Here is a 12,993-nt window from a genome sequence, read left to right as displayed (position 1 = left end):
TTAACATGTTCCCAGATATATCATTAATGGGATTTATGTTCTCACATTTAAATTATTATACTGATTTATGGTCTATATCATAGCAATTATTATAATAATTACAATTGTTTCACATCAAATTGCATTCAAAACAAAATCGAAAATTAGAAAACGTGCTTCTGTTGAAAAAAATTATTAATATTTTTGGTTCTAGATTACTATTCACTTGTGAAAATTACTATTCACTTGTGAAAGTCTTTGAAAATTTATCTCTCATTTCCAACGTGTTACAGTCGCATCAGTCTGTTATGAGACTAAAGTGATGTTAATTATTATTGAAATTGTTACTATTATGATACTTATTTTTTCTTTCCCACTAGATGAAGTACTTGGCAGCATCAGTGTTGGTGGCCGCTCTTGCCGCAATATCTGCAGTACCTTACTCTTCTGTTGTGCAGGAAGAGTGGGAGACATTTAAGGTAAGAACGTTACCAACATTAATTATTTTTAAGAGTTCTTTAAGAAGAAAGCTTTAACATGTTTTAGGGGATAATAGTGTAACAGTTGCCATCATTTTACATTAGGTTAAAAATTAATGAGCGAACAATATGATAGCGTACTGCACAACAATATGATAACATAATATGATAACGTACTGCACAACAATATGATAACAGGTTTCATGTAAAGACTATTCTTGCAAATAAAGAAGTTATATTTGTTTTGACTTCAAATTCGCTGGTAACACTGGTCACTTCAGTGTCAACGTTGGTGAAGAGATTTATTGAGTGCAGTCAGTAAAGTCAGGTGTGATGGATGCTACTAGTGGTGAACTAAAGCGTTCCTTGCCAACTTCTTGTCATTGTTTATGTCATTAAAAGCCGTTGCTGATGTATTTATCTGAAAAATTATTGTGCTTGTAACAACTGTATTACATCTTCATATATTTAACTTCATATATTCTTAAAATCATTTATCTTGCCTCCCGAGATTGGGAGAAGAAATAGTGTAATAATCAAAAAATATTTTTTTAGATTGAACATGACAAGAAATACGCCACTGATGTTGAAGACTCGTTCCGCATGAATCATCTATATGGAAAATAGACTCAAGATTGCTGCACACAATAAGCTGTATGCAACAGGACACAAGTCATACAGGCTCAGGATGAACAAGTTTGGTGACATGGTAAGTAGGATGAACCTCTAACGAGTAAACATTTGCATGAAAAAATCAGTAGGATTGAAGATAGAATCCTCAATGAAGAGGATTCTATCCTATGCGATGGATCCTCACAGGCACGCTCTAGGCACCGGAACATGGTCAAAATCATTGCAACCTGGGATTAAACTGAATCATCTGGTTTTCAGAGGATTCGAACCTCTCTTCATGGTTCCTACTGATTTTTTTGGTTGATGCATCACGTTAATGGTTTCTCATTGTGTATTGTCTGCATCCTGATTCCACTCAGAACAACAAAACTCATTTGTTAAATAACCCTTATTGCCCAGTGACTTACGTGATGTAATATTTCTTGCAGCTTCAGACGGAGTTTTTGTCAACAATGGCAGGTTTCCATACGAACCACACCGAAAGATACAGATTAAACAGCATGTACAATGGTTCCACATACATTGAGCCGGAAGATGATGTTATCCTTCCCAAGACTGTTGACTGGAGAAAGAAGGGAGCAGTCACCCCAGTAAAGGACCAAGGAAAATGTGGATCATGCTGGGCTTTCTCAGCTGTGAGTATTATCATCTAACTTATTTTGTTTGTAATGTAATTCTTAATCTAATGATTCCTATTTATAGTTATTAATATAGAACATTAATGACATCTTGGAAGTTCATTTGTAATGGTTTTATTATTATTATATAAAAATATTGATATATGAGCAAATATTAACATTTTCTCATATATTAATAATGATCATATAAAGAACTTACAAGTTTCGATGATGTTTTACAAAGTAATGTTTGTGTGCTCCACAGACCGGGTCACTGGAAGGTCAACACTTCCGCCAGACGGGTAAGCTGGTGAGCCTTTCTGAGCAGAACTTGATTGACTGTTCCACCAAGTACGGCAATGGTGGCTGTGACGGTGGACTGATGACAGCTGCCTTCAAGTACATTGAGGACAATGGTGGGATTGACACTGAAGATTCTTATCCTTACAAGAAGAAGGTAAATACACGTTTCATGATAATTATATTTTACCTGGGATGTGGTCTTGAACTTTTAAACTTTTAAACAGTGAGTAGTTTGTAATATTAGCTGATGAGGAGTCTGCAAATATTGCAGTCTGTGTGTGGTTTGGTCAACAGAGTTCGTAATATTTGCTTTTTTGTGATTGACACTGAAGATTTTTATCCATATATCAAGGTAAATACACATTTAATGATAATTATATTTTACATATTTAAAACTGGTTTTAAACTTTTTAACAGATAGAATAATAAGCATTTGCATAACATATTTGCCTATAATATAAGCAAATATTACACATTTATATATAATGTACATATGTGTTTTTCATATTTTTGTACATAATAATATTGTAACCTTACTCTATTAGGAAGGAAAGTGTCAATATAAACAACAAGCATCTGGTGCTAAAGTGACTGGCTTTGTTCATATTCGCGAGGGAAGTGAAGATGCACTGAAGAAAGCTGTTGCCACAGTTGGACCAGTATCTGTTGCCATTGATGCCTCACACGGGTCAATCCAGTTTTACCATCATGGTAAGTTTTTTTTATTGTAAATGTATACATAGATCACATTTTACTGCAGGTGATCAGTATATTTCTGCATGCTCATATAAACGTGAAATGTGCATCATGTGTGTATATAAATTGCTTTTATTGCATGAGACCTTTATTGTTCAACGATTCTCAGGTCTTTCTTAGATCTGCTGTGTTTTCTAAAGTCTTTGAATATATATCATACTTTCTTTCTCATGGTGCGTTAAGTATTCATCATGTTTTCTACCAGAAAGTGTCATGTTCACACACTGTCATGTCCACGTATACACACAATCATGTCAATGGGGTGGTGCGTCTCACTCACCATATCGACAATTCCCACGTTGTAGCACAGTATTTATTCTTCCATTTAATTTAATGCCTTTAAATTCGGAATCTTATATATTTTGTAGGAATTATGAGTTTCTGAACAAATAATTTGTTAAATATTGTATTATTGAAGGATGAATATATATATTACAGGTGTTTATGACGAGCCAGAATGTAGTTCAACGAATCTTGGCCACGGTGTTCTGGTTGTGGGTTATGGCACTACGGAGGACGGAACTGACTACTGGCTGGTGAAGAACTCTTGGGGCACAACTCTGGGTGATGAAGGCTACATCAAGATGATGAGGAACCGTAGTAACCAGTGTGGCATTGCTACTGAGGCCTCTTTCCCCCTTGTATAAACTCGTGGGGGAACCAGCGTGGCATTGTTACTGCTGCCTCCTTCCCTCTTGTATCGTGGGGACCCAGCGTGGCATGATTACTGTTGCAACACTCGAGGAGTTGTTGTAACACTCGAGGAGACCCAGTGTGCCAGTCTTGCTGCTCACTACTAACTTCCAGCATTAATTATGTGTCCACTTAGAACTGACATTTTATCTGCTGTCTAATTTTGTTGTTTTTCATCTGATTAATTTGAGAGATGTAATAAATTGAATCACTTTTGCCTCATGAAGGCAGAAAATTAGGAAATTAGGTAATTTAACTCAGAGGACTCAGTTGGTGAAGTGAAATTTTCTGAGGTCATGTATTACTTTATATTCTTTCGTAATAAAAATAAGCCAAACATTTTTTATCATTATGAACCAATTCCTAAATCAATTATCGGAAATTCGGACACCAATTACTACTAACATTGATTTGCAATAGTTAGCCATACAAAATGGCTATTGTAAATGGTTACAATTATCTTGAGATGATTTCGGGGCTTTAGTGTCCCCGCGGCCTGGTCCTCGACCAGGCCTCCACCCCCAGGAAGCAGCCCGTGATAGCTGATTAACACCCAGGTACCTATTTTACTGCTAGGTAACAGGGGCATAGGGTGAAAGAAACTCTGCCCATTGTTTATCGCCGGTGCCTGGGATCGAACCCAGGACCACAGGATCACAAGGCCAGCGTGCTGTCCGCTCGACCGACCGGCTCCCGAAGTACTGAAATGAGGTCTTAACTATTGAAATGTTCCTACGTCACCTAATTTCTCTAACCCTGTAAAATTTATATCCAATAATTTTTAAAACCAAAATGGTCAGGAGACCAAAATGGATAAAAAATGATTCTCCAGGACTGAATATAATTAAATCACAAATAAACCCAAGGTCTCCTTCACATTGTTGATAAAAGACAGTCAAAACCATTTCTTAGCGACGCATCCCCTGGAGCGTGAGAGAAGAGACTCCTTTAGCTTTGATGTCCATAGGGATTGGAAAGGATGGGGGAGGTAGAGAGATGGGGAGTTGAAATTCAGGAAGAGGATGCGGGTGTAGAGAGAGAGGAGGTTTGAAAGTTCGGTGGCCTGTCCACCATGGGTTGATATTTGTGTATGTTTGTTTGCGTATGTGTTATGTTGGGTTGTCAGTACATTGGCTGGGGGGCTAGTGTTTGTGACCTTGTTGGTGTCCTAAAGCACTAGAGCCGATGGAGCTGGCTGAAGGAGGTTAATCTTAGCAACATCAGGGTAGTTACACTTCTGATGCCACGACAAACGGTTTTTTGGTTTTGTATTTTTTTTGTAGGAGTTTTATTTTTTTTTCTTTATTTTTTTTTCTTTATTTATTTCTTTTTCTTTATTCTTCATTTGGTGTAGATCGGGTCCGGGATGGGCCACTCATCTGGGTCGTCTGGCAGGCCGCTTAGTATTTGAGGTCTTGGGAAGGCCTCATCATGGATGTGTCTGATCACTTTTTGTAGGAGAGTGATTCTTCTGGTGCTGTGTGGTGGTTCGTGGATCTCGTAGCCGCTGGTGGTGTTTTCTGCTACGTAGGGATCTTCGGGGTCTGGGACATACATGTTCTTCATTCGGTACAGCTGTCTTCTGGCCAGGTAGCTGAGCCTGATGTTCATTGGCTTCATGTTGAGCGTCTCATGGATTTGGTCAGTTCTTACCCTGTCCATCAGAGTCGGGCCCTCCGCAAAGCGAAGTGCTTTGTTTTGTACTCGTTGGATCTTCAGAATGTTGGATTTGTTGGTGAGGTTCAGGGGGACATAAGGGTATTCCAGGCTATGAGACTCCGTTAATTATGGACATCAAGTGTTCTATGTCTGTTATATACTATTATGCTATATACTCAAATATAGACTATATTTATTATAAATGGCTTTATTTAGTATATTATGTCAAGTGGTTAGAACGCATGGCAAGCCACCTGGAACGGATAAACTTTAATAACTAAATGAATTCTCCATAATATCTTGTCTTAACTATAGCCGTTATATACTGGTCGCAGTTTATTACTGTTTATTACAGCCGTCATATATTGGTTGCAGTTTATTACCATTTAACTCGTATCTTGTAACTCTATCATCACTACCTAACATTAAAACTTAACTAAACTAACTTTAAAAAACTACATTTGTCTGCAGTAAACTGAATCTACCAGTCTTTTGACCACTTCAAACGCTGTGTAGATCGTCATGAAGTGATAGTGAATCTTCTTCCGTGTTTATTTTGCCGATGAATAAAAAATCCCGATTTTTTTATTCATCAGCAAATTTGCAAATATTGCTGCTCAAACCTAAATCTAAATCATTTATATATATTATGAATAATAGAGGTCCCAGACCAAAGTCTTGAGGTACTCCACTTACAACAATTTCCCACTCTGACAAAAATGACTCCAATTATAATTACTTTATTTCCTTTGGTATAGCCATGCTGTGATCCAACTTAATAGAACCCCCAATACCGTGAACCTCTTTCTTTTTAATCAGTATTTCATGTGGCACTGTATCAAAAGCTTTGCTAAAGTCAAGTTACTCAACATCTCAAACTTTACTATAATCAACTGGTCAACTATGCTGGAATAAAATGATAGCAATTTGTTTGCTATCATTAAAATCATTAAAAGCAATTTGCAAAACCATGTTGTGGATCATTTAATAATTTATATTTTTCAAGATGAAGATGAATGGTATTTGCAATTCAATTAACTTTCCCAAAAAACATTAAGCTAATTAGCCGATAGGATCACACTATCGTTTATAGTTTGTTTATTGTCTATAGTGTATAGTTATTCTATATTGTTAGACTATATATTATAGTCTATTGATTATTGACACTTTGACACAAGTGATCTATCTCCTCCCTTAAAAATTGGTAATACATTAGCAACATTCTACGGCTCTGGCACTCTGCCTGACTCTAATGATCTATTAAATATGGTAGATAATGGTTCGCAATGCTCCTCTTTGCATTCCTTAAGCACTCTGGCAAGCACTTCTTCAGGCCCTGGGGATTTGTTTGGCTTGAGTTTCACCAGTAGTAGGCATTTTTCAGTCTATTGACTATGGAGTCAATAGCCTGGGTGGGTAGGTATGGAGGAGAAGCTGTTACCCATGCAGCAGGTCCCCCCTCTCCACGTTCCTGAAATTATCCAATAGAAAGGACAAATGCCAATGCACATGGTTCCAGCAACGTCGCAGGAGCTGCCAGAACGAGGTCGACGTCAACAACGAACTGCCTAAGGGGCTCCAACTCCGGATTTTTCCTCGAGGTTGACTCCTGAAGCCTTTCCCCTAAAAAAGGAGTTTCACTATTTATTTAATAACATTCATAAGGTAAAAGCTATACTAGTCAACCTGTCCTTTTCTCTACCCACACAGACCTATTCAGCTGAAGGCATAATGTCCTCTTTAGTATGTACAGAAATAAAATATTTATTCAAAATTCTACTCATCTCTTTGCCATTATCAGTTATCTGACCTGTCTCAGTTTTTACTGGACCTATTTTTCCATAATACTTGTTCGATATAGCTGAAAAAAAAACTTTAGGATTTGTCTTTGCTTGCCCTGCCATGAAAACTTCATAGTTTCTTTTTGCACTCTTTACCTCTTTTTTTAACATTGCCTACGAGTTAAACGAATTCCTGTTCTAAACTGACTTCCCCTATTCTTAGACCTTTTGTACGAAGCTCCCTTTTTGCTTGTAAGGTTCTTCAGATCCTTTGTTATACATTTCCGGTCATTCTCATTCGATCTATTTAATTTATATTTCTACGTTCCTGCCATTTGCTTAAAATATTTTATAATAAGTTATATGTTGAATCCACATCAAAATCCCTTTTCACACCACCCATTGCTGGGTTCATGTATCGCTCCAATTCCGGTCCCCCCCCCCCCCCCTCAACGCCTAGGACTTTCCAATCTATTTTAAAAACATTCCTTACGCCATTAAAATCAGTTTTTAAAAAATCTGGTACAGAATTTTCTTCTACAATTCTATTACATTCTATGTTAAATCTGATTTCATTGTGATCACTGTTCCCTAGCTCATTTCCTATTTCGATGTTATTAATTTGCGTAACACTAAGTCTAAAATATTTTTTTCACGCGTTGGTTCCTTAATGTTATCCATTATTATCAATTGTTATCAATTATTGTGCATTGTTATCCAGCCAGTACAGAAATAATATACAACTCATTATAGAAATCCAACATATATGACAAGAAGCCTTATTGTGGAGGTGGGGTCCCTCGATTGTTTCTAGCATGGGTTGGACATGTATGTGAGTGGGATTGGATGGTTATAAATAGAAGCTGCCTCGTATGGGCCAATAGGCCTTCTGCAGTTGCCTTTGTTCTTATGTTCTTAAGATATAGCTTAAGAACCACACCAGGTGACTTGTTACTAACGCTTCGATTAATAAATCCCAGTGACCTATTCGCCTTATTACGAACATTCATGCATTGATCCTTTTGTTTTAAATTCTTACTAATCATAACTCCCAGATCCCTTTCGCAATCCGACTTCGCAATCTCAACACCATCTAGCTCGTATCTTGTAACTCTATCATCATTACCTAGCCTCAGAACTTTACATTTATCAGCATTAAACTGCATTTGACAATCCTTTGACCATTTCAAAACCCTATCTAGATCAACTTGAAGTGATAGTGAGTCCTCCTCCGAATTAATTTCCCTACCGATTTTCGTATCATCGGCAAATTTGCAAATGTTGCTACTCAAACCTGAATCTAAATCATTTATATATACATTATATACAACAGAGGTCCCAGGACAGATCCTTGAGGCACTCCACTTATAACATTTTCCCTTTCTGGTGAGTGGAAACTCTCTTTTTTTCCTTTGGTATAGCTATACCCTATTCCAACTTAATATAGCACCCCAACACCATGAGTCTCTATCTTTTTAATCAGTCTTTCATGTGGCACTGTATCAAAAACTTTGCTAAAGTTAAGGTACACAACATCACTACTATCAACCACTTACCACTATCAACTGCCTCGACTGTGCTGGAATAAAAGGATAGCAAATTTTTTAAACATGAACGGTAATTAGTAAAACCATGTTGCTAATCATTTATTAATTTATGTTTTTATAGATGAAGACGAGTTGTATTTGCAATTATCGATTTATGTAACTTTCCCACAATAGACGTTACACTTTTATTAGTGGGAACCGCTATTATATACTTATATTAGTGTTAATATATTATTTTTCTTTATCTGGGTGTCACTTTTATTTTTCCTACACTGGGTACCACCAATATTTTTCCTTTATTATTACCGCTATTATTTTTTGTTTCTTGGTTGGAACTGAGAAAATCATTCCCTGCACATTCACTAGTGTACTCTTCTACAGTGTACCATTCAATTGGGTACCATTCACTTGGGTACCTTTCACTATTGTACTATTCTACAGTATACCATACAATTGGGTACCATTCACTTGGGTACCATTCACTAGTGTACCATTCATTAGTGAACCATTCTCTTATACATTCACTAGTGTACCATACATTAGTGAACCATTCTCTACTACAGTCACTAGTAAACCATTTAACAGCGTACAACTAAAGAGTATACCCACTACATATTGTACCATCCTGTACAAGAATATTACATTCCATATTGAGAAAAAATATATTGATAAATTAGAACGTATTCAAAGTCCAGCAGCAAAACTAACGCCACGAGAGCAATAAATTCTGCGAAGGTTTCAAAGAGCGAGAAACACCACTTTTCAGTTGCTCACCTTTGACCCTGATCCATCTCACCTCTGCCCCGCCTGCGCGTCCTCACTAAGTGTATATGTTTGTCATTATCGAGCAGCAGTGTTAGTCATTCAATCAACGTCGGCCAGAATTCCAGGCAAGGTAAATGGAGGATTGAGTATTAACATGTTCCCAGATATATCATTAATGGGATTTATGTTCTCACATTTAAATTATTATACTGATTTATGGTCTATATCATAGCAATTATTATAATAATTACAATTGTTTCACATCAAATTGCATTCAAAACAAAATCGAAAATTAGAAAACGTGCTTCTGTTGAAAAAATTATTAATATTTTTGGTTCTAGATTACTATTCACTTGTGAAAATTACTATTCACTTGTGAAAGTCTTTGAAAATTTATCTCTCATTTCCAACGTGTTACAGTCGCATCAGTCTGTTATGAGACTAAAGTGATGTTAATTATTATTGAAATTGTTACTATTATGATACTTATTTTTTCTTTCCCACTAGATGAAGTACTTGGCAGCATCAGTGTTGGTGGCCGCTCTTGCCGCAATATCTGCAGTACCTTACTCTTCTGTTGTGCAGGAAGAGTGGGAGACATTTAAGGTAAGAACGTTACCAACATTAATTATTTTTAAGAGTTCTTTAAGAAGAAAGCTTTAACATGTTTTAGGGGATAATAGTGTAACAGTTGCCATCATTTTACATTAGGTTAAAAATTAATGAGCGAACAATATGATAGCGTACTGCACAACAATATGATAACATAATATGATAACGTACTGCACAACAATATGATAACAGGTTTCATGTAAAGACTATTCTTGCAAATAAAGAAGTTATATTTGTTTTGACTTCAAATTCGCTGGTAACACTGGTCACTTCAGTGTCAACGTTGGTGAAGAGATTTATTGAGTGCAGTCAGTAAAGTCAGGTGTGATGGATGCTACTAGTGGTGAACTAAAGCGTTCCTTGCCAACTTCTTGTCATTGTTTATGTCATTAAAAGCCGTTGCTGATGTATTTATCTGAAAAATTATTGTGCTTGTAACAACTGTATTACATCTTCATATATTTAACTTAAAATCTTAAAATCATTTATCTTGCCTCCCGAGATTGGGAGAAGAAATAGTGTAATAATCAAAAAATATTTTTTTAGATTGAACATGACAAGAAATACGCCACTGATGTTGAAGACTCGTTCCGCATGAACATCTATATGGAAAATAGACTCAAGATTGCTGCACACAATAAGCTGTATGCAACAGGACACAAGTCATACAGGCTCAGGATGAACAAGTTTGGTGACATGGTAAGTAGGATGAACCTCTAACGAGTAAACATTTGCATGAAAAAATCAGTAGGATTGAAGATAGAATCCTCAATGAAGAGGATTCTATCCTATGCGATGGATCCTCACAGGCACGCTCTAGGCACCGGAACATGGTCAAAATCATTGCAACCTGGGATTAAACTGAATCATCTGGTTTTCAGAGGATTCGAACCTCTCTTCATGGTTCCTACTGATTTTTTTGGTTGATGCATCACGTTAATGGTTTCTCATTGTGTATTGTCTGCATCCTGATTCCACTCAGAACAACAAAACTCATTTGTTAAATAACCCTTATTGCCCAGAGACTTACGTGATGTAATATTTCTTGCAGCTTCAGACGGAGTTTTTGTCAACAATGGCAGGTTTCCATACGAACCACACCGAAAGATACAGATTAAACAGCATGTACAATGGTTCCACATACATTGAGCCGGAAGATGATGTTATCCTTCCCAAGACTGTTGACTGGAGAAAGAAGGGAGCAGTCACCCCAGTAAAGGACCAAGGAAAATGTGGATCATGCTGGGCTTTCTCAGCTGTGAGTATTATCATCTAACTTATTTTGTTTGTAATGTAATTCTTAATCTAATGATTCCTATTTATAGTTATTAATATAGAACATTAATGACATCTTGGAAGTTCATTTGTAATGGTTTTATTATTATTATATAAAAATATTGATATATGAGCAAATATTAACATTTTCTCATATATTAATAATGATCATATAAAGAACTTACAAGTTTCGATGATGTTTTACAAAGTAATGTTTGTGTGCTCCACAGACCGGGTCACTGGAAGGTCAACACTTCCGCCAGACGGGTAAGCTGGTGAGCCTTTCTGAGCAGAACTTGATTGACTGTTCCACCAAGTACGGCAATGGTGGCTGTGACGGTGGACTGATGACAGCTGCCTTCAAGTACATTGAGGACAATGGTGGGATTGACACTGAAGATTCTTATCCTTACAAGAAGAAGGTAAATACACGTTTCATGATAATTATATTTTACCTGGGATGTGGTCTTGAACTTTTAAACTTTTAAACAGTGAGTAGTTTGTAATATTAGCTGATGAGGAGTCTGCAAATATTGCAGTCTGTGTGTGGTTTGGTCAACAGAGTTCGTAATATTTGCTTTTTTGTGATTGACACTGAAGATTTTTATCCATATATCAAGGTAAATACACATTTAATGATAATTATATTTTACATATTTAAAACTGGTTTTAAACTTTTTAACAGATAGAATAATAAGCATTTGCATAACATATTTGCCTATAATATAAGCAAATATTACACATTTATATATAATGTACATATGTGTTTTTCATATTTTTGTACATAATAATATTGTAACCTTACTCTATTAGGAAGGAAAGTGTCAATATAAACAACAAGCATCTGGTGCTAAAGTGACTGGCTTTGTTCATATTCGCGAGGGAAGTGAAGATGCACTGAAGAAAGCTGTTGCCACAGTTGGACCAGTATCTGTTGCCATTGATGCCTCACACGGGTCAATCCAGTTTTACCATCATGGTAAGTTTTTTTAATTGTAAATGTATACATAGATCACATTTTACTGCAGGTGATCAGTATATTTCTGCATGCTCATATAAACGTGAAATGTGCATCATGTGTGTATATAAATTGCTTTTATTGTATGAGACCTTTATTGTTCAACGATTCTCAGGTCTTTCTTAGATCTGCTGTGTTTTCTAAAGTCTTTGAATATATATCATACTTTCTTTCTCATGGTGCGTTGAGTATTCATCATGTTTTCTACCAGAAAGTGTCATGTTCACACACTGTCATGTCCACGTATACACACAATCATGTCAATGGGGTGGTGCGTCTCACTCACCATATCGACAATTCCCACGTTGTAGCACAGTATTTATTCTTCCATTTAATTTAATGCCTTTAAATTCGGAATCTTATTTATTTTGTAGGAATTATGAGTTTCTGAACAAATAATTTGTTAAATATTGTATTATTGAAGGATGAATATATATATTACAGGTGTTTATGACGAGCCAGAATGTAGTTCAACGAATCTTGGCCACGGTGTTCTGGTTGTGGGTTATGGCACTACGGAGGACGGAACTGACTACTGGCTGGTGAAGAACTCTTGGGGCACAACTCTGGGTGATGAAGGCTACATCAAGATGATGAGGAACCGTAGTAACCAGTGTGGCATTGCTACTGAGGCCTCTTTCCCCCTTGTATAAACTCGTGGGGGAACCAGCGTGGCATTGTTACTGCTGCCTCCTTCCCTCTTGTATCGTGAGGACCCAGCGTGGCATGATTACTGTTGCAACACTCGAGGAGTTGTTGTAACACTCGAGGAGACCCAGTGTGCCAGTCTTGCTGCTCACTACTAACTTCCAGCATTAATTATGTGTCCACTCAGAACTGACATTTTATCTGCTGTCTAATTTTGTTCTTTTTCAT

General features: G+C 36.7%; 1 protein-coding gene and 1 pseudogene across 1 annotated transcript; both read left to right on the top strand.

Annotated features, from left to right (window-relative positions):
- Positions 1-359: 359 nt before the first annotated feature.
- On the top strand, positions 360-3,525 carry LOC138356601 (procathepsin L-like; annotated as a pseudogene).
- A 6,194-nt stretch (positions 3,526-9,719) lies between these two features.
- LOC123774090 (procathepsin L-like) lies at positions 9,720-12,770 on the top strand. Its single transcript, XM_045768222.2, has 6 exons — positions 9,720-9,818; positions 10,371-10,523; positions 10,876-11,082; positions 11,330-11,521; positions 11,913-12,078; positions 12,562-12,770. Exons 1-6 carry the CDS (start codon positions 9,720-9,722, stop codon positions 12,768-12,770), a joined length of 1,026 nt encoding a protein of 341 aa, XP_045624178.2.
- Positions 12,771-12,993: the final 223 nt, after the last annotated feature.

Source organism: Procambarus clarkii, chromosome 73 (genome assembly GCF_040958095.1).
Source record: "Procambarus clarkii isolate CNS0578487 chromosome 73, FALCON_Pclarkii_2.0, whole genome shotgun sequence".
NCBI classification, from domain to species: Eukaryota; Metazoa; Arthropoda; class Malacostraca; order Decapoda; family Cambaridae; genus Procambarus; species Procambarus clarkii.
Note: the sequence above shows the minus strand (reverse complement) of the source record. Positions and strands in the feature narration are given on the sequence as shown.